This window comes from Phaenicophaeus curvirostris, chromosome 4 (assembly GCF_032191515.1).
Source record: "Phaenicophaeus curvirostris isolate KB17595 chromosome 4, BPBGC_Pcur_1.0, whole genome shotgun sequence".
Taxonomy (NCBI): Eukaryota; Metazoa; Chordata; class Aves; order Cuculiformes; family Cuculidae; genus Phaenicophaeus; species Phaenicophaeus curvirostris.
Window position 1 is genome coordinate 18,441,459 of NC_091395.1, and position 20,744 is coordinate 18,462,202.

The 20,744-nt window shown below is 44.2% G+C and overlaps 3 protein-coding genes across 3 annotated transcripts in view; 2 read left to right on the forward strand and 1 right to left on the reverse strand.

The window, feature by feature from the left end:
• The window catches only part of SPARCL1 (SPARC like 1), a 19,023-nt gene extending 15,923 nt beyond the window's left edge, over positions 1 to 3,100 (reverse strand). The window contains exon 1 of the mRNA XM_069855386.1: positions 2,884 to 3,100. The gene's annotated coding sequence lies outside the window, so the exon portion shown is untranslated. The remainder of the gene's footprint in view (positions 1 to 2,883) is intronic.
• The window catches only part of IBSP (integrin binding sialoprotein), a 55,992-nt gene that overhangs the window by 15,499 nt on the left and 19,749 nt on the right, over positions 1 to 20,744 (forward strand). The gene's annotated exons all lie outside the window — the stretch shown is intronic.
• On the forward strand, positions 1,600 to 20,435 carry LOC138719667 (uncharacterized). Its single transcript, XM_069854972.1, is given in 5 exon segments — positions 1,600 to 1,676; positions 2,742 to 2,811; positions 19,771 to 19,917; positions 19,919 to 20,047; positions 20,049 to 20,435. Coding segments are annotated over 5 exon segments (810 nt in total).

Sequence of the window (20,744 nt, forward strand, 5' to 3'; positions counted from 1 at the left end):
CTGAACAATCCTTTTCCAGAGGACAGTGCACAGCTGGCGAGCTGAGGTGGAGCTAAGGGTGCTTTTGGTCTTATTTGCACAGGTGCAGTGGGCTCCGAGGCATCCCACAGCTGCTGCACAGTGAAGTTTGTCCAGCTCATGCAAGCCTCTGCCAGGACTTGAGCAGAGTTGCTTTATGAAGAGTAGTTGCCTCTCTTACTATCAACTGCATGAGAACAGCCCTGCGTTGTCACCCCTGAATGCACCTGAGTGCCTGCTAAGCACAGCAAAAACAAGTCCCAACCTGTGATCAAGCTTGCAGAAGTATATGATGGGGTAACTGAAACCTCTGACACATCAGTAGGTTTTAAAAGATTAAATGCTTATAATCTATGCAGTTTGCTGAATGTGCAAACAGTTACACTTTCCCCTCCTATAAGGAGATTTAGAAAAATGGATCACAAGTTAAATGACAGTTAATCTTTAAGATAAGTGCATTAAGAAAGATGCCATTTAAAAGTTCACAATTGTGTATCTTCTGTTTGGAAGCTCAAGGGTTATAACCCAGTAGTTTTAGCTGAGGTGATTCCTTATGTCCTTCAGCTTTCAGTTGCTTTCAGAGACTATTGCTCAGGTTTTTTTTCACTTCTGCAGTTGCTAGCATCTTTGCTGACACTCAAGCAATGCATTCTTTTGGATCAGCAAAGACTACTTGTGAGCTTATCCCTGACAGGAAGACTGCAAAGGGGATCCCATTCTAATAATGTCACTTGAAATACTGATTAATGATATTATTTTTGTCCAGAGGGCTTGAAATAATGCCATCTAGCATGCCTACTAGTCTTGCCTGTCTTTCTCAGCTTTGCTGTACCACCTGCCTAGCTCAGTCACTCAGGAATTTCAGCAGGGTTTACTCTTTCTCATTGCTCATAGTAGGAAGTCTGCATCTTTAATAAAAAAATAAGAGAGAATTTTAAGAACAGATGAGATACCAAGCGCAGTCTTTCCTGGTGTCTCTTTATTTTATTTCTGATTCAGCTTCATTGTCAGCCACTGAAATAGCAAACCTCATGCAGGTGCAACCTAGCAGGTTCTCTTGCCTTTTGAAGTGCTGCCGTGAAACAGTTAATTTGCAAAGACTGTGGCCAAAGGTGACAGCAAATGCCTCATATTTGACAAAAGAAATCATGCAGACTGACCTACTTTCAACTTTAGCATTGGCAGAAATTCTGCAGAAGCATTTGTCACTAGACCTAACTCTAGAAGCTGTTGTTGCCCAGTCCCCTGCTATCAGTAGTGATGCCTGGCACTTCTTCCAGAGAATTGGAAGACTATGGGTCTACTTGGGAGCCTGGTTTCTCATGGTGTAGAATGGGCATGAGTAACAAGCTTTTGTAAAACTTCGAAAGTCTGGTGAAATATTTTAAGATACTAAGATTTTCATAATGATTAAAATGGTGGAGAAGTTTCAGAATTGAGCTGTTATTTGTATATCCACAAAATATCATTAGGAAACCACGAAATGTGATTTTTTTAATTGTCCCATTGAAATTTTCTTGGACTGCAGTAAAATCAGATGCACTGTAATTCTTGTAAAATGTCTTTGGTGCTATGTCAAGCATGTTAGCAAGAAATGCAGATGCTGATGCCCACATCCTCACTGATAAATCCTGTAAAGATGTGGTCCTTGTGGCGAGGTAATGATCCCAGCACTAATACTCTGCGTGGGTGGAGATCTGTGTGCAACGGGAAATTAATGACAGTAGAAACAGAAAATTCTCTCAATAATGTATGTTCTTTCTATAATCAAGATGTGTACATGATACTCTCGAATTGCAGCAGGTACAGCACATTTTTACATATAGGTCTCTTTCAAAAGCCCTTGTGAGAGTGTGTGTATGTTACGTATGTGGATAAGTTGGTTCATATGTGTACACATACAAAAATTAAAGACAGACTTTGAGGCAGTGATCTGATCTGAGCAAAAGAAGAGATTGTAATAAGAAAATAAATATCAAAGCATAAAGCTGTTCCATGAATTTTGTACCAGTAAGTGGCTGTTAGTGAGAATCAATCCCTCTGATGCTACCAGTTTTAGACCTGCAGGAACCACTGGCCATAAGTCCTTGATGGCTGAATGCAAAAACCCCCAACCAAACAAAAAAACCTCCCAAACCAAACAAAACCCGCACCACCAAAAAAAAACCCTGAACAACCAAACCCCTAGTATTTCAAGATACGTTAAAACAATTTTAAATAAACTGTTGATGTTCCCTTAATGTAATTGTTTGATCTGTTACTCTTGCCTATTATAATTCTATTTTATTTTCAACCTGTTGAGTTCTAGGTCTCTCTGTATTCCTTCACGAATACCCTATTTACAACACGTTTTTACCAGTTCTACCAACATCTTTCCTCCAAGATCAGCCACAGTTTGTATCTTTCCTCTCTGTTATGGGAAGAGCAGGTTGAACCTGTTATTCATGGCCTTTTCTTTTGGATTGAGATTCCTGACCTTATATTACCGGAGACTGTGGTGTGTGTTAGGAAATCAGGTTGCACTGGAGATTTTGGCTGGATGATTGTATGCTTCTGCAACAGACATATATTTTGCTTGATCCTTTCTGGCCATCGCATAATACTTTATTGTTTTGCAGGATCACAGGAAAATAATGATCCCAGCAGCAAGATAAAGGTCATTTTCCCCAACACAAAAACTGTACAGTGCTTTCTACTCTAACATACATTTCTTTCTGTTCCAGGCATAAACAATTGAAATTATTATCCTCAAAGGAACCCAAAATAATCAATGAAAACTTCAGCTACTTCACAGTAAGTGAAAAAAAATTCAGAGGGTTAGATACAAGGTATAATAAGTTTTTAATTAAAATTAAAGAATAGTACCATAGCAGTAGAAGAGGTGCTCCTTCTTGGTTAGCCTCTTATGAACCAGAAATCCTCGAGCCTTGCAAAATCTTGCTGCTTTTCTTGTGATATGGTGTCTCATATGGAAGCTCTCTGCAAATGTGTTTTGCTGTGAGCTTCAATGAAGGAAGATGATGCTCTACGGGTCTTCAAAAAAGTAGAGGAAACAATCTCCTAGACTTCCACAGGATGAGGCGGGGAGTAAAGAGCTAGTGTAATTCTGCTGGATTAATTGAATGGGAAAGACCATTCAGTGTTCACAGGCTCTGGGCCAGCGGAACTCAGCCATCGTGCGGGCATATCTAATCTTTGGTGACGAGGGGAGCCAAAGAGAGTGGGTGCAGTGGTTTCTCCTGCATTGGCTGTCCCTGAAAGAGCTGAACTAGGAGATCAACCAGGGCAGCACATTGTGGGCCTGGGAGAAGGTAAACCTCAGAGGATGCTGGTCCTTGCCAAGCTTTTCAGTGTTGTTTCATGTACCGTATGTGGCCTGTAAGAAGGGATAAGGTAAAGAAATGAAGAGCAAGCTCTAAACTAAAAATGTAAAAAATAAAATCAGTTGGCGAGTCTTGCATAACTCTTACGAGTTTGCTATTTTGAAGCTGCTGCTATGGCTGCGCTGTCTCTTTGGTAGCGATGGTATAGAGCAAGCTGGTATAAATGTGAAAATGGCTACAAGTAGCACCTCCCTGCAAAAGATGCAGAAATCAAAGTAAAACAAAATAAAGTGTGTGGCAAGAACTGTAAGGCAAATGAAGTCACTGTAGATAACGTCCTAACATGGGGTTTTTAAGATTACAATTTTACTAGATTCTACTCTGTTCAACCCAAAAGGTAATAGACACTGTGAAGGTGATTAGACAAGATACAGTGAGAAATGGAATGAAAAATTTCCATGTTTCATGTGGCCAACTGTGAAGTTTATTGTTAATTAAAACAAAAAAAAGAGAGAGAGGCTGAAATCACAGCTAGGCCCTCTCTCTGTAGATCAAGCGGAAAGTAAAACTTGGACAAAACCCCATGAGAAATTCTTTAAATCCCTTCCCCTTTTATGTCTGCTTCTTCACCTGGAAACTAATTCATGCCTATTGGAGTTGAAATTCTGCTGGTCTGTCAGCTAAACAGAGTCTGAAAGGAGCAAAGATATTTGAAAACGCCCCATGTTTGTTTTTTCTTTTGCTGTGCATTTTGTCTATTCAAAACTTTGCTGTGCACCATGAGCATCACTCTTTATACTGTCAGTATTAGTTTTACTGGGGGATTGATGACAGGTATTTTTAAATATTCCAGATATGGACAGATCCTCCGCTAACAGAAAAAAGAAATTCAGGTAGCTCCCTAGAAACAAATATGCCAACACTAATCTTATACTAGCTAAGAATGTAGTTTTTTTCTCATAAGAATTTCAGATAATTGCTATTAACATTGCCTTGAAATTGTTAATTCACAAAAAGTGCCAGACTGAGAGGAACTGTGCAGGAACTTGAAGCTGAAACTTATAGAGGTTTGAAGTTTATTATTGGGAAATGTGTGTACGGTTTCTAAGCTTTGCCTGTTTCTGTATTTAAACAGCTTTCCTGGGACTCACGGGCTGTGGGGAGAGGAAATGTTTTGGTTTTGAGGATGTCGAGGGACCATACATTGCTTGTCAAAACTGTTAAATATTTGCAAAATGTTTCATTTTATTCAAATTTCAGGGTTCATGTTTGATTACAAAATGCTTTGGCTGAGAAAAGATCCCTATTTCCTGAGTGTAGTCAAGTGGCTTGAGCTTGTCTCAGAGCTGTCAGTACTTGGTGGGGAAGTCTGTAGCCAGACCAGCTGTGCCAGGTAGCATAATTTCGGGAAATCTTTTCATTCATGGTTTAATACTTCTCTCACCAGAAGAGGTGCTATACCATCATGGTAATGTATGGGGGCAGAGGGGATGCTAAGCAGTTGCTATGCTGGAAAACTGCAACCTCGAAATTATTGTAGTGACTCATTAAATGTTTTGTTTCGGAAGCAGAATAGTTATAACCTGTTCTCACTTCTGTTTTACTTGGCAGCAAGGACTTGAGCACTAGTGTGTTTCACAGCCAGATGACCTTTTCGTGAAGTATATGGCTGCATCAATTCTGGCTCAATGATAGGAAGGCAAAATTTCATTTAATGACAGCATTGCAGCAGAGATTCTGATACCGTGGCTTGATCTTCTTTTGGTGTCCATTTGTCTTTCAGTGCTGTGCTTGTAGCCTGTGTGCTGGATATGAAAACAGGAGCCGTGTCAGTGGAGAGACCTTTTGTCATTTCAGTAATCTTTGGACTAAACCCTGATTAAATTAGTTAAGCTCAGGTATTCCCTAAATTGCCTGATCCACACATGGCCTTTAGACAGCAGTGAACGTGACAGCTTCCCTCAGCATGTGCTTGAGAATAAATATCACTGTAATTAAAGTGTCAGGGACTCACATTTTGGTAAGCTGCCATACTGTGCAATTATTAATGTAGCTCACATAAAATGCATGATTTTATTTTAGTCTTTGGCTCTTTATTTGCAGCCTGAACTGTTATAGAGAATTTCTGCGTTATCTGGCAGGACGGTGGGAAAACTGGACCTGTGGAGGTCTCCTTAAGAGTATTTTTAGGCAAAATGAATGTTTCCTGGTGAATATAATGTGCTGGTTTTCAATTAAGTCTAACTTGCAATGAGAAGGAGTATAACTGTTGGAAAGAAAAAAAGCCTATATAAGGAGGAAAGCGAAAGGGAGAATATGTAGCAAACAATAAAGAAAGATTAACCATGGAAGAATGAAAGACAAATGAGCACAGGGAGGTAAAAACTGGATTTATCCCTGTCTCATAGTGACAGCTGCCAAATGGACACTTGTAAAGAAGAGGAAAAGCTCAGAGAAATTTGCACTACATCTATTAATATGCCTGTCTTACACTATATTCCCTGGCAGAAAAAGTTTATGGATATGACTGAGAGAGGGAGCTGTCTGCACATCTGCATGCCCAGTACAGCCACGGGTCTTCAGATCTCTGCCCACAAGAGAGTGATGTTGAGCCATCCATTTCCATACCAGGCACAAGAGTTCAGTTTACAGGTTTTTAAAACATAAAGTACATTTTAACCTTGGTGCTGGTTCTGATCAAGGAGTAAAGTTTGACTTTTCCATCAAATATTCTTTACTTTGAACTGAAAAAATGCAACCAAAGTGGAATTCAAGTGAGGTTTTTGGAGTATATAAAGACACTGGGCATATACACTGGCTATTTTATCTGTGACATTGTACTTAGCTTATGTTTCCCTGCTTTTCCTCTTTTTACTGGAAGGGACTTAAAAAAGAACCGCAAAATCCCAGACACATGAAAGCAGTTTGAGGCTGATCATGCAGTGCTGGTGTGCATGTGCCATGGCTTTCTAGGTTGTTGCAGATCATGCTCTGCCAGATGGTGTTGGTAGAGCTCTAAGCATATCTCTGGTTGCCTGTTATTGATTAACAGCTGATCAGGAAATTAAGGGAAGTCTCTGTAACTGAATCATAGAGTCATGGAATCTCAGAATCCTAGATTCATAGAATGGTTTGGATTGGAAGGGACCTTGAAGATCATCTAGTTCCAATCCCCCTGCCATGGGCAGGGACACGTCCCACTAGATCAGGCTGCTCCAGGCCCCATCCAACCTGGCCTTGGACACCTCCAGGGACGGGGCAGCCACAGCTTCCCTGGGCAACCTGTGCCAGTGCCTCACCGCTCTCACAGCGAAGGAATTTTTCCTTATGTCTAGTCTCAATCTGCCTCTCTCCAATTTATACACATTGCCGCTCGCTCTTTCACCACAAGCCTTTGTAAACAGTCCCTTCCCAGCTTTCTTGTAGCCCCTTCAGGTACTGGAAGGTTGCTATAAGTTCTCCTCGGAGCCTTCTTTTCTCCAGGCTGAACAACCCCAACTCTCTCAGCCTGTCCTCGTACGGGAGGTGCTCCAGCTCTCTGATCATCCTCATAGCCCTCCTGTGGACTCATTCCAACAGCTCCATATCCTTGTTATGTTGAGGATTCCAGAACTGGACACAATACTCCAGGTGAGGTCTCACAACAGAGGAACAGAGGGACACCTGAAGACTTTAATGAGCCTGTGACATGGCCGTCTTTTAGGGTACTGATATAAATAGTTTAGAATCTCAAATGATCACGGCCAGTAGCAGCCCTTACTGGAAATGCTGGCGAGTACCACTTGTCCTTTCCTATTGGAAATAATTGCTTGAATTCATGGGAGTTTAGTTTTCTTGAGAGTTAGCCAGATAGAAAATCTGGTCTGAGACAGCGCTGGGGAAAGTAAGCAGCCAGTGCCGCTGACCCGTCGTGTTCAACCTCACTTCAGCTGTGCTTCTCCAAAGGAATACTGAGAGGGGGCTTCTCTGCATTGTTCTTGAGAAGGCAGGAGAATATCTAAATAAGTCAGTTTATGGCCAGTTGTGACCCTCCAGGTATCATATGATACCTCTGAAGGGGAAGTTTGCCCAAGTATTTTTGTGCACATTTCTTTCTGAATCAATTTGGCCACTGTAAAGATATCGCTCATAATTACAGGGTTCATATAACATACATGTATATATGCACTTATATGTTGCATCCTCTGGACTAGATTATGTTAGTGCATTGTTCCTTCCTTCTATTTTACCCTAAAAGTAAGAAAAGTCAACTGCCTTCTGAAGGCTCCTTGTAGTGAATTTGGACTGAAATTTTATACTCTGAAAAATTAAATTTCAGTACAGCATTTTTGACTAACAGCTGCCCTTCTCAAGTGGACAGCAGCCTTGTTCTGAGTCCTTCCAAGATTAGTAAGCATCTTTTAAGATGGAGATATATAATAATAAATGTATATGAGCTGATAATGAATATTTTGAAACTGAGGTATCTCTTAAGAGGTTTTTTTGGAGAAAAATCTCAACAGAATGTGACATATCATTAAAAACATTTAAAAAAATCACAGAGAGACTAAATGAAAAGTCCTCCTGTGTGTTATTTTTAGCCTGTTATTTGGCCAACTCTGTGTATGGCTCTTGAACCTGTTTTTATACCAATTAAGTGGTTTCACATTTTACCTTATGCACTAGTCCAGAAGACCCCTGTTATCGATGTTTTATTCCATATATGAGGAGTTCTGTGCGCTTGAACACTGTAATTCCTTGATTTTTCTACGTGGCATTTTCCAGTCATGCAGCATTCCTCGGGTCTCGTGAGCAGTCTCTGTTCAGTGAGGAAGCTGATCTGTTCACGGTACTATCGTCTGTTTTCAAGGGTCAAAAACCGATCCTATGGGAAAATTGGTTTGTCAAAACAATACATTGCTTTTTAAAAATATCACCCTTCTTTATTTCTTTATCAACCTTTATTAAATACTGTACTGAATTTATATGTAGGATTTTCAGGATGTCTGAAAAGAGAAGTGCCTGCCAAAACTCTTGTCTGAATGCACGGACATGAGTCACGCTTGTATTGCAAGGGAATTGGCTCTGAAAAGGGTCGAGGAGCTGTTGAGGCTGCCCGTATTCTTCTGCTAAATCCAGCTCTTGTCTTTCGAGGCGTGATGCAGTTACTGTATTAGAGACTCTCATCCTGTCTTCTGTGAGCTGCTGCCCTGGTCTATGTCATGTTTGACCACATTGCCTACACAAGTTGAAATTAAATGTTTAAAAAAGAGGGAGTGAAATAAACATCTCCCCCAGCCAGGGAAGATTTGACTCCTGTTGGGGAGGAGCTATTTTAAATCTCAGACTGAGGGATAGCTATTTTTGCCCTTCAGCCAGACAGGCTCAGATAATAGTCTATAGCGTTCTAAATGTTTAGTTGACCAAATTCTTAAAAAGAAGAAGAAAAAGAAGAGGAAAGGTCCTTAAACCAGCACAAGGTAGATGTAGCTGGAAGCTGAAAGATCTTATCTGTACCGGAACCCTTCTGTAGTTCAGGGGTGGGGCTCGTGGCTTTGTCTTGCTGTATTATTCAAGCGTGCAGTTGCTTTAATAATGGGAGACAGAACCTGAGACCTGTATGGGTATTTTAAGGGTAATTCTGCTGAAAGCACTTGCATTGCACAAGTCATGTGATCTCGACGTGTAGCTAAGGAGTTGTTGATTATTTCACTCAATCATTTCAAACACACTGTGTAGTTAGAGGCTTTCAGGGAAGAGTAATGAGTAATGAGTAGTGCCAAAGCAGACAGCTACACAGCAGAGACTGCTGTCTGAATAGTGTTGGATGATGTGGCTCATCTACCTCGTTTCTGATGTTCCACTCAGCACTTGCTTCAAGATTGCCTATGTAGATGGATTTAAGTCTTGGGCCGGGGGTCAAACACATTTCATATCACAGATGGATCCCATTTCATTCAACATTGAACGGGAAAACTGTGAAACAGATGTAAATGGAGGAAAAGGAGTTTGTCAAGACCATTTATTTAATAAGTGTTGCGATCTTTGATGGTGACAAGTAGCAAAGAGTTTGATTGAAGGGAGACATAAAAATTGTGCGACTTTACACTAAATCTGTTCCTTGTTGATTCACAAATAGCATGACCTTATCCTGGAGCATCAACGCCTCCTGTCACAGTCCTGGTTCTGCTCCTCGTTTTCCGTATAGCCTGTAAATGGCTTACTTCAACTCTAATGCTGGCTCCCTCCTGTTCAGGACTTGGCAAAACCCAGGTTTTGTATAGCTGAAAAAGCCCTGCACTGCTCCTGGGCCTCTCTTTGCCCTGCCCCCAACATAATATTTCAAGGAGCTTCCCTTGCTGCTGAAAGCTCCAGAGTGACAGCTCTCTGGATTTTTTTCACTCAGTTGAGGGCAGGTAAGCCTTGCACTGGAGCTGGCAGCTGCTCTCATGAGTTTGCAGGGCACAGGAGGCTTTTGGTACAACCTGCTGTGTTATGTCCCTGGCTTCCACCCTGTGTGTCTGCTTCTCCCTTCCCTCAGAATTTTTTCCTTTCTGCGTGCATCTTGACTTTGTGCAATTGCATCTTCCTTAAACAGAAATAAATACTGAGGAGCATGTGTTGTTTGTGACACTGCGGAGGTCAGGCTCCACTCAAATCTGCCATCTGTGCCTGTGATGTCTTACAGCCTCTCTCAAGACAAAAAGGTGTCTTGTGGGTGGATGTAATGTCTGTTGTTCAGAGAGTGATACATTTAAAAATACCACTTGTGAAGTATCTGATGGGAGCAGTTTTATGAGAAGACCACGCCGGGGACAGTTTTCTGCTGGGAAAGGTATTTGAAGAGATGCTTATTTGAAAACAAAAGTAATTAACTGTGAAGGGAAGAGAACACTGAGAGCAGATAAATACCTTGTGGATTCAGGTAACACCAGTGTTACAGTGGCTGGTGTTTTTTTAGGCTTTTTTTTTTAGCTCAGGTCACTGGATTTGTAGTGGGGAGAGTGGAGCAAAAGGTAATGAGATGGGGTGAGCTAGGAGGGGAATGAGAGGAGCTTGTTCTTTACAGGGTGACAGGGACCCTCTCTGAGAAGGGAGGAGTGAGAAGAAACAAAGACATTTGCCATAAGATGTCCATCTTGTCTAGCTCCTCCAGCACCAGAAACGAAGGCATCATTTACATTTCACAGGTTGTCTGAATGGTTGTTTCTTCATTAAGGAAAGCTTTGGGGTTAGTGAAGGCTCAGTGTTTAAGAGCTGGTTTAAGATGTGTGCCTGGCTGGTCCTCAGTCAGTTCCTCAAATTTTTACACAAATCCATCCTAAGCAGTTGTGACTGCCTGATCAAAATGAAATGCTCTCTTGAGTTGCCTGCAGTAAGTCCAGGCCATAGGAGATGTGCCCTTGAGCAATGGAAACACCCTGCTCTGCAGGGCAACCCCTGCCTGTGACAGACGTGTGCAAACTGACATGCTTGCCATTGCGCCAGGGCTGTGCCAGGGGCACATCAGGGGCTTGGTGCCAGTGTGGGCATCACAGGCAGGCAGCTGTAGGACAACTTGTGCCTCTGCAAAGAGAGCTTTAATGAATCTCACTGGTTTTGTACAGGTCCTAGGGCTGCCACTGGTAATGGTGATGTGTGCTGTGGGGCTTCTCCAGTGCAGCACACGGTCGGCATGGGCTGGGTTTGCAGGTGGATCTACCCTAGGAAATTAGTTTTCTTACAAGTCCCCGTAGGAAAGTTATTTTGGATGATGCCTGTTAAAAGAACATTGTTTGCATTAATGCTTCGCCAGTTTATATGAGCTTCATTTTGGGGAAAAAATCAGTTAGGAGCCAGTTAAACCAAAATCTCCCTTTATTCAATTTGTTTTTCAGTTGTGTGAATAGGCATTGGAGGCAATGGAAAGATTTGAGCTTACCTGCTGGAGCTAGAGCACTTTAGTAATATAAAGAGATGGTGGTTGTGGGCATGGGCAAGATTTGAATGTGGGCCAGGCAGTGAAGCACTAAATCCACAAGGCTGAGAAGAGTACAAATGAAATGGATTGGTTTTTGTGATTCTGGCCTGATTTCTTCAGCAAGGAGCGCCTGGAGCCTGTTGAAGGCAGAAGATGACCAGATGTGTAAGCTGGGGGTCATGCTTCCAAGAATCCTCCTCCAGTTGGGCAGACAGAGGAAGTCCTTTCATGGCACTGCATTTCCATTTGGGCTGCTTCTGGAGAGGTGCCTGACGGAAGACAGAGGTGTTGATGCCACTTCCTCATAGAAAACCACAAAGTGTACTATGTAATTACATCTGGGCAGAACAGGCTGCTCCAGCAGCACTGGCACATTATGGTTACCATGCATGACTTGAGAAAGCAGGTAGTGCTGGATCTTGCAGATGTTTCAAGAGTCACAAGTACTAGAAACCCTCAGGAAACCTTTTGTCAATTACTTGAGCCCCGAAGTTACTAAAAAATAAATTGTAGGGGAGTCTTGTGTACCTGCTACAGCTGTGGGACAGCAGGAGCCACAAGTGCAGGTTGGGCACAGGCAGCGGTTCTTAATTCTGCTTTCCCAGCCAGCAGCTTCCCTGCATTTGTTTTCATCAGTTCTCCATGCTTAGTCATCAAATGTCTGCATGTCTTTGTGACTGGTTATGAAAAAGTGAGAATCCTGTGCACGAGGGTAATTGCTTGCCCAGAATTTATTTCTTATGAGACTTTTTTCCCTAAAGATTTCTGCTTGTGTGCAATTCTCCTGTGCAATATTCTTGTGTGCATTTAGCACGCAGAAACAAGCATTGGTTTCCAGTGTGAGTAGTGAAAAGGAAATAGCCCCAATCAAAAGGTTGTGGTTAGCACATGCAATCACACGTATGTAAATCCTTTAAGGTGAACCATTGAATTCACCTGGAAGTTTAACAGTGTGGGTATACTTGTCCAGCAGAATGAGTCTGTTGTGTAAGACCCCAGTCTGTCATTTATGGCACGCTCATTTAAGTTGATTGGTAGAGATTTACAAAGAACAACTAGAGGGAAAATAAGCTTTATCCATGAATAGATAAAATGAGAAAGCATGTTAAAGTAATCACGTTGACAAGTGAACCATTGTTCCAGCACTATAACCAACATCTGAATTAGATAAACTGATTCCTGGGGTGAATAAACAGATCTTCTGAACCCGGGTCTTAAAAGCAGTGAGACTCAAAGCCTATTGCCATTCATGTGAATGTAGAGCACAAATTCAGTTTCCTGTCTGAGGATCCTGGGTGGCTGCTGTCAGATGCTAGGGGGATACTCCTGGCCTGCCTCTCAGTGCCCTGGCAGTGTGCTATGCACAGCCGCCCTGGGGAATGCACACCTTTGGCTGCTGGTTGAAACCTCGTATGAGTTTGTCGCATACAATACTACAAGTTGTTTTCAGGAGAAGTATTTCCAATTAATCATTCCAGGTTTTCCTTTGTCTCTGTGGCATTCAAGACATCACCTCTCCCCCTTGTATTTATATAGTCTTCCCATGGTATTTGCACACTCTTCTCAGAACTAAGGAAAAGCAAGAAACATCTCATCTGATTTAATACCTGTTTCCTACTGAAAGCTGTTTAGCATAAGCATGTAGATTCCAGTATAATGTAGACAACTTCTATAGGATTTTTATTATATAGGCCCTTATACAACATGGAAAATTGCTATGAAAATGTGACTGCAGCCCTCATGTAATAACAGTTAAATAAAGAGTTAGATTACTAACTAAGTGTAGAGAATTTTCTAAAACCTGTGCTTTTAAATAATAATGTACTCTAATGGGTTTTCTGAGCATTTTGGCATTGGAATTACATCTGCTTCTGATGAATCAAACAGAAGAGACACTGCATCTCTCTGCCCAGCAAGGGACCAAGGGCAGACACAGGACTCCTTAGCTCTTGTGAAGCTGTAGACTTTATGCCTGCCTGGGCTGTTCATGGGTAAGCAAGGACACATCTGGAAATCTCCTTCTTCTTCCCCCTCCCTCTTTTGTACTGTGAGGAAACAGGCAACTTTGGAGTGTCTATTCTCCTACCTCATCTGCTTTGAGTATCTTTTCCTGCAAGGTTTGACTCCCTTCCCTGCTGTGGGACGAGCAGTTCAGCTGTGTGACACAGGCACTGTGCCAGATGAGTTCAGCTCAAAGAGAAACTTGCCCAATGTGTGATGTGGTCCTCCAGTTGGTTTGGTCTGGGTTATGAACAATAAGGTTTTAATTACTTTGTATGCTCCGGAGGAAATTTGCTTATAAAGAAACAGGCTGCATTGATTCCTGGAAAGCACTTCTGCTGTCCCACAAAGTTAATATCTTCTGTACTGCTGCTGTTTTCTGTGGATGTAGTTGTTGAGACTTCCCTGTTTTTTTTGGTTTTGTTGTAGTTTTTTAATGTCATTAACGTTTTGAAGTCAAAATAAAGAAAAGGGAGTAAGGATAAGGAAAGGCATGTTGACAGCATTAGGGGAGAGCATATCAGCTGAAGTATTTCAGGGACTTAGCTCATTGCAAACTGGAAAAACTTGGGGATATGATTTATGATCCCAAGCCAGACTGAGGATCAGGTAGACCTCTTTCTGACAGAGCCTTGCATGGGATGTATCTCCAAGGAGCATGCAGACTTTGTCACAACAGATGATGCTTTGACTATGAAGCAGGATTTCCACTTGCACAGTTGGCCAGTATAGGCACTGTCTTTCTCCATTCTCGCACGGAGCTGATCTGAGCACCCAAATGGATAGTGGAAAGCTGGGCTGCCCCAGCTCACAGTTGCTCAGCGCATCTGCAGGAAGAAGCTCATAGTGGAAAAAACACCACAAGCTTTTGAAAACTGGCTTCTGTCCTTTGGAAATACAAGCCAAATTGCTGCTGGTTTCTTGCTCAGGGCTGCATTCACAGCATCTTTCCAACTTTTTCAAAGTCCCAGGGAACTGTGGTAATGTTTCCTGTCCAGCTATACTTAGCATTGATAAATTTAGACCAAGTGAGCCATAATGACAGTAAAGGAACCAGAGGAGTGCTGACTGCTCTCCAGGAGGAAGGTTTGGCTCTCCATACAGATGTCTTCATCCTTTGAGTTGCCAAGCCTGTCCTGAACTTTCTGCCTGCTCTGTGTGGCATGTGCCTCTACATCACTTTTTTTTGTGCTCTTGCAGTCCCTGTTTCATACAATCATCTACATCAATCATTTCCTTCTGATGGTTTTCCCCTGCCCCCCCTGCCCCAAGAAATCAGGGCACGGAAATGCTTAGACACATCTGGTGGGCACGCACAGTGAACCTGGACATATTTAAACCTGCAACTGGGAGCAGGTCACCCCATGCTGCCGGCTGATGTGAGGGCAAAGCCGTCCCTAGCTTTTTGCTGTGATCCTGAGAGCACTGACGTCACGCTGCTTTGCCCGTCTGGAACAAATCTCTGCAATTCCAGTTGGAGCAGAGGCGACTGCAGGGAGATAACTGGAGAGGGCTTCTCACATTAAGGCATCTTTCCATTTCAAGCTTGCGATTGGCAAATATTAATTGCTCTGAACTCCAAAGGGACTGACTTCTGAACAGGGAATAATTGTAGAAGATATTGTATTTGAGATGAAATTTTTGCGAGCTGTAAATTACCCATTGCTGTCATTATGATTACTACTGTAAGTTATCAACAGCACAGCCACACCGGGGCTGCCTGGTGCCCGTGCCAGAGGTCGCAGCACCGGCCCCCGACAGGAGGCAAAGCCAGTTGTCTGTCCCTTCCTTGACTTTGCCCAAGGGCAGCAGGCTGCAGCAATGCCTCTGCGTAGGAAGGTGTGTTAGGTCTGACGGTGGCCAGACAGACTGCTCCACAGCCGATGAAGTCATGGTTTCAAATTAGTCAAGTTAGCTGATGAATATGGGATCTCAGGACCTGATAATCTGGTCACACACATCTGACACCAATGGCACAAGATAATTGCCCAGCCGTGACTTCCAGGTGCAATGGACATGATGCAAATATGAATTATTGCTCCATGCATTTTGCTCCTGCAAGAAGTAGAAACACAAACCGCAAAGTAGTGCAGAGCAGATATAACACCTGCGAGCCCTTGTTCAAACACACTATGAAGACTATGTACTGGGTTTGCTGCTTGCCTGCCCCAAAGAGGCTGGAGCTGTGTGCATGGTGACAGTGACAAGGAGAGATGGGTGCTGCAGAGGAGCGAGCCTCACCCTGTCCCCCCAAAAATTTAGGTGCAAGGGGCTGAGGAGCCTTCTTTTGTACTTTCTAGATGCTGCAGGCATTTGGTGAGGGGCTTTTGCATGTGATAGTTGAGCGTGCTTGAAAGCCAGGAGCTGGCATTAGGAGCATACCCAGTAATTCACAACTAGCATTTTTGGCTCACATAAAACAAATGGAGCTGGCACCCGTTACGCAAGCCATCTTGCCTATGGAAAAAGTAATCACATCATTACTCTAATCGTTCTCAATTTTGAGATATAATCAACGTTTTCTGCATGGAGCCCAGCCCATCTGCCTGCAGCTTCCAGGGGAGATGGGGGCGGGCTCGCAGGTATAGTTTTGACAAGTGCCTCTCTGCGTGGCATTTTCTTCTGGGGGAAAACATTCGTGGACAGCCTGGAGCCAGTTGCTCAGAGGAAGGTGGTAAAATGATATTGGAAATAGAAGTGAAGTGAGCGTGGGGCTAGTGTGGGAGATGGGGAGATGGGTTTTGGGAATTTGCCTTGCAAATGTGTTGGGAAAGAGCATGGTGTGTCTTGTTGGTAGGTAAATATCAGAACGCTGGTCACCTTCCTTCAGCAGTGTCATGGAGATTTCAAGCAGTCTGCAATGCATTTTAGTCTGAAATAGGTACCTGAAATAGGGCAAATTATTGGTGCCTTAAAAAAATGCTTTTTTTCTAAGGTTGTAAAGGAAACTCTATGGTACACGCCTAGGGCAGTTAAGGTAGGTTAATGATCCTGACCCTGTCCTGTCAAGGTGAAAGGAGAGAGGGCTGTTGGTCTTGTGCAGTGGTCTAACTTTAGGAGGGCACTGTGTGTATCTGTAATTCAAGGCTCCAGGACTCAGGCTCCTATGATTTGCTTTTTTTCAGTGAGAAGAACTAGCAGATTATAAAGCCTTAGCACATACAAAACTTATGCATGCCTCCACACTATGAAAAAGCCATGATGGTAACTTCCATCTACCATATATTACAGCATTCATAACTTTGTGGCTTGCTGCCAGGAAGAGCTGAAATATCAGTGCTGTTCTTCAAAAATCTAAAATGTTATCATTAGCTGCTGCATTATGTGTCACATTACTGCTACTAAACGGGCAATATTCACTCAGACTTCAGGGAACAGGCATGAAGCCTTTGTTTAGATCCCTTGCAGGTGCAGAGGAGCCAAGCCAGGCTACTTCCCTTCCATGCAGCTGCAGCTGCCCGCTGCAGTCCATCCACCTGCACATCAGGTAGCAACATGGGACCTTAGCTGAGCAAGACTGAGCACCCTTTTTCAGAGGAGCGGTTTGGGAACAATTCCTTTGGGATTGGGCACTGAGTAATTCCTGGTGCTAAGGTGGCACGCATTGGGGTAAAAATTATTTAGTAGATAAGGTTTTTCCTGCCTGTTCCCAGTGGAAAAGGCAGCACTGCAGCTTAGCACCAGTAAGTCCTTGGTGAAGGGATTTAGATTTGAGCATATAAGGTGGGAGCTGACATTGTACATTTAAAAAAGGGTGAGGGATATGTGCCTTGAGTCTTGCTTTTATCCTGGTTTCTTCTGCTTAGGTTCATTCCTTATGATGTTGCTGTCAAAACCAATAGGTATAGTCTGGAAGAAGTGCACTGGCAATGTAAATGTGAAACTACCTTGGAATGGTAAAAACAGGGAACTCTCAAAAAATGTAATTTCTTGAGCTTACAATGCTGAGATGTTTCAGTTGTAGGAGGAGAGCAGTTTCTGTGTGCCTCCACTGTCACCTTGTTCTCTACAGTGCCAATTTGTATCTTGGATTTGGTGTCTCTAATCCTTCTGTCTGCTCTCATATCTTTTCTCTGTCCTCATGAACACCACGCGGCACAGCTTGTCAAATAGAAAAGTGATATTCTGCATGTTTTTACCAGCCGTGCCAGTCCTTTCATCTCTAACTGAATTACCTCCTCCTGGATAACCTAAGGGTGCCAGCTTTAGCATCATGGCCAGGTGTCTGCTGTCTCCCTTGTCCCACTGCTTCCTATCCTGCCCGTTGCCAGGGACCAAGTGATCAGGATAGGAGGATGTGCTTTCTAAAGGGACTTGGGGAAACATGGTGGCATTTAAAATGCCAGTCAGACAGCCAGTTAGACACCTGCTTCCCCTCAAGTCCATTTCTCACTTCTGGTGTAACAAAAATAATTCTAAATCTATTATTATTATTTTTTCTTTAAAGACTTATCACAAGGTTGCAATGTGTTGGGATTTCTTTTCCTTGAAAAACAAAGGCAGAGCTTCCTGGGCAGCCTAGTTTATGCTGTGGGATGCTCTCTGGAAGATATTTGGGAGAAAGATCTTGTTCTTTCAACCCAGGGTTACTGGAAGCTGCAGGGGACCGAGGTCAGGTCAGGGTCCTGGCAGTGAGTGCTGCTGGGTTTGCTGGTGCCATGGGTGTTTCGGGCTGCCCAAGGAGAGCAAGGTAACCTTGGGGGCAGGTGACTGGTGGGGTAGCAAGTAACCTCTGTTATAAAAAGGCCAGGTACACAGAGCTTGGTGTTTATCCCCTTCTCAGACTGCAGTGCTTGGATGTGAAGCAGCACTAGGTCTTTGGGGGCTGAGTTAAATGCAGGTTTGATGTAAAAAAACCCTCAATGGTAATTGTTGGAGGTGCCTAAAAAAGGTTGGCAGTGTGAACTCATATCTAACTGGGGACAGGGTTATAATTTTGTTGCAGGTCAAGAGGAAAACACGTCCCACGGTATCTACAGCAGGAGTTGGGTAGGGAAGAACAGGGAAAACATCTGCCGAAGGTCTGTGCATCCATGGAAGAAAGTGACTTGATGGTGCCTGTTTTGAGGGCTGTGGGGAGAGCAGTGGGACTGGGGCGGCACTGGGGCCTCCAAGTACTGGGGTGGGGAGGAGGAAGGAGACCAAATATGCTCTTGACACCTGTGTGGTCATCGCACAGCCCATGCAGGGCAGACACACACGGTCCCCTAGCTCGTAATGATGGGGAAAGAAGGCAGGAGATTTTGGAGGATGAAATTAAGCCGAGTGGCATGTTTGGTTTCGCAAGAGGCTCTGTGATGCCAAGGTAGTGTCACAGCACAGGAGACACTTTCTGGATGCTGTTGTCTGTGGATGATACATTTCAGGCAAATTCAGATAAACTGCAGTGTACAGAAGCCTGGCTCAGTCCCGGCCCTGCTCAAGTTTCCTTAAGTCGCTTGTTTTGCAGGGCTCGTGCCTCCTGTGAATCCCTGTAAACCTATAGCTCTTGCTGTGCCACCTGGGCACACATCAAAAAGCCAGTGACAGTGCAGGTGACAGTGGTTTGCTGGGGTTTTACAGCAGGGCAGGCCATGAACCGCTTGCTGCTGAAGGCAAGCCATGTTTCACACACTTTCCCTGCCACAGCAGCTCCTTGGTGCAGGGCTGCACCCACCAGTTACTGACTGTCTCAAGGCATTTTTCTTCTACTCAGGGCAGCAGAAACACCTCCTCTCATCTGTGGAGTATGTGCAAACACTGCTTGCAGAGCATGAATGCCATCATTTACACCCCCACCCAATAAAAGGTCCATAGCCACTCTGCTCCTGGTCATGCCACCCTGTGGCTGTGCCCATCATTTGTGGCTTGGCCATGGGGAGACACCAGCATGCAGAGCAGGGACATACCGCCTACTTGAAAGCAACCTATTTGCCCTTGTGGTGTGTTTTTATTAGCAGAGATGGGGTGTTGTGGCATGGAGGATTTAGCAACAGCCAAATACAGGCAAGGAAGTTGTCTTCCACCCAGGATGGGGCAGGGCAAGGGGCAGAAGGGAAGGATCACAGTAGGTGTATGGCAGCTCCTGTCCTAAACTGAATGGGCAGAGAGGTGCAGTCACAGCGTGCCTAGTTGTGTGCATGTGTGTGTATGCGGAGGTTTGGAAAGTCCCTCTCACCCGTGAGTGAGTAAGGTGACGTGTGCTGCTGGCATACCATGATGTTTGGAGTAGATAATCCATGTCACACCAAGAAATCTTGGAGTATGTGTGATGCGTGTATAAGTATTCAAATACAGAATTGCACGTACATGTCTGTGCATATTTGTGCCTTTGCACATGTGTGTATATTGTTGTCTGTGTTTTCCAGAGCAGAAGTTTTGTCCCCTGGCCAGCAGCTGGAAGGAGTGCAGGGGGTGCTGTGGTCTCTCTACTGGGGGGAGATGGGATCCTCCCTGCACACTTCCATTTAGTAGTTCCTTTTGCACTTGCACGAGTGCGTGTATGCATAGGTGGTCACAAAAATAGGCACGTCCTCTCCTTACAGCACAGTGGTTTGTGTTCCTGCTCCGAGGCAGAGGTGAAGGCTGAGTTCTGTCAGGGGAGCAGTCCCATGCGGGTTTTGGCCTCCTGGCCCACAGCACAGGGCAAACGCCACTTCCAGGTGCACGTGTTAGGAGGGTGCTGTCTCTGGGACGTGGTCTGGTGCTCGGTGTGGGCGACGTTGTTGTTTGTGTGTGTCATGGCGGAAAGTGTGTGAAGGAAATAAATTTAGCAGTCAAAACACAGAGCCAGGTGCAGTCAGTCATTAACTGCCAGCCCGTCTCGTCATCCTGCAACCACAAGAAGCTTTTTTAGGGCTGGCGTCCCAGTGGAGGCTGAAGGAAGTGTGGGAGGATGGTTCCCGGTGACACCTCCGCGTGCAGCGGTGCTGCCCGCCAGTGCCATTGGCTGCCTCTGGCCTGGGGCTGGCACCGGCCAGCAGTTAAATGCCCACACGGACACTCCAGGGCACATGACACAGGGCATCCCACTACAAGCAGTTAGCTCGCCCCGTCCTGGGCGCTGGAGGAGACAGCGACTTGCATCACGCCTCGAGGTAAAGGTTTTGGTTTCTTTGGGTTGCTTTGGCATTACCCTGATTGAAAACAGTAACATCTACGGAGAGGGGCTGTAGGTTTCCTTGTGAGTTTGGTCAAAAGCAAGAAAGACTTTCAAGCTGGGAGGTAGGTGCCACTTCATAAGGGAAGAAATAAGGAGCGTGGCTCTTTGCTCAAGAGTGTTTTGAGTGCAGGGTGATGTGTAGCACGGTAAGTGTGCCCTTGTGGGGATGTGGTCCTCAGCTGCTCGCTTAAGGTTCTTGGAAAATGAGAGGAGAGATGGAGGAAAGCTTCCTGGTGCTTTGCTTGCCTATGCAGGCAGCAGTGCTGTTGCTGCCAGTGGAGCCGATGGCATTGCTTCCACCCTGGTTGAAGTGTTGCTGTTG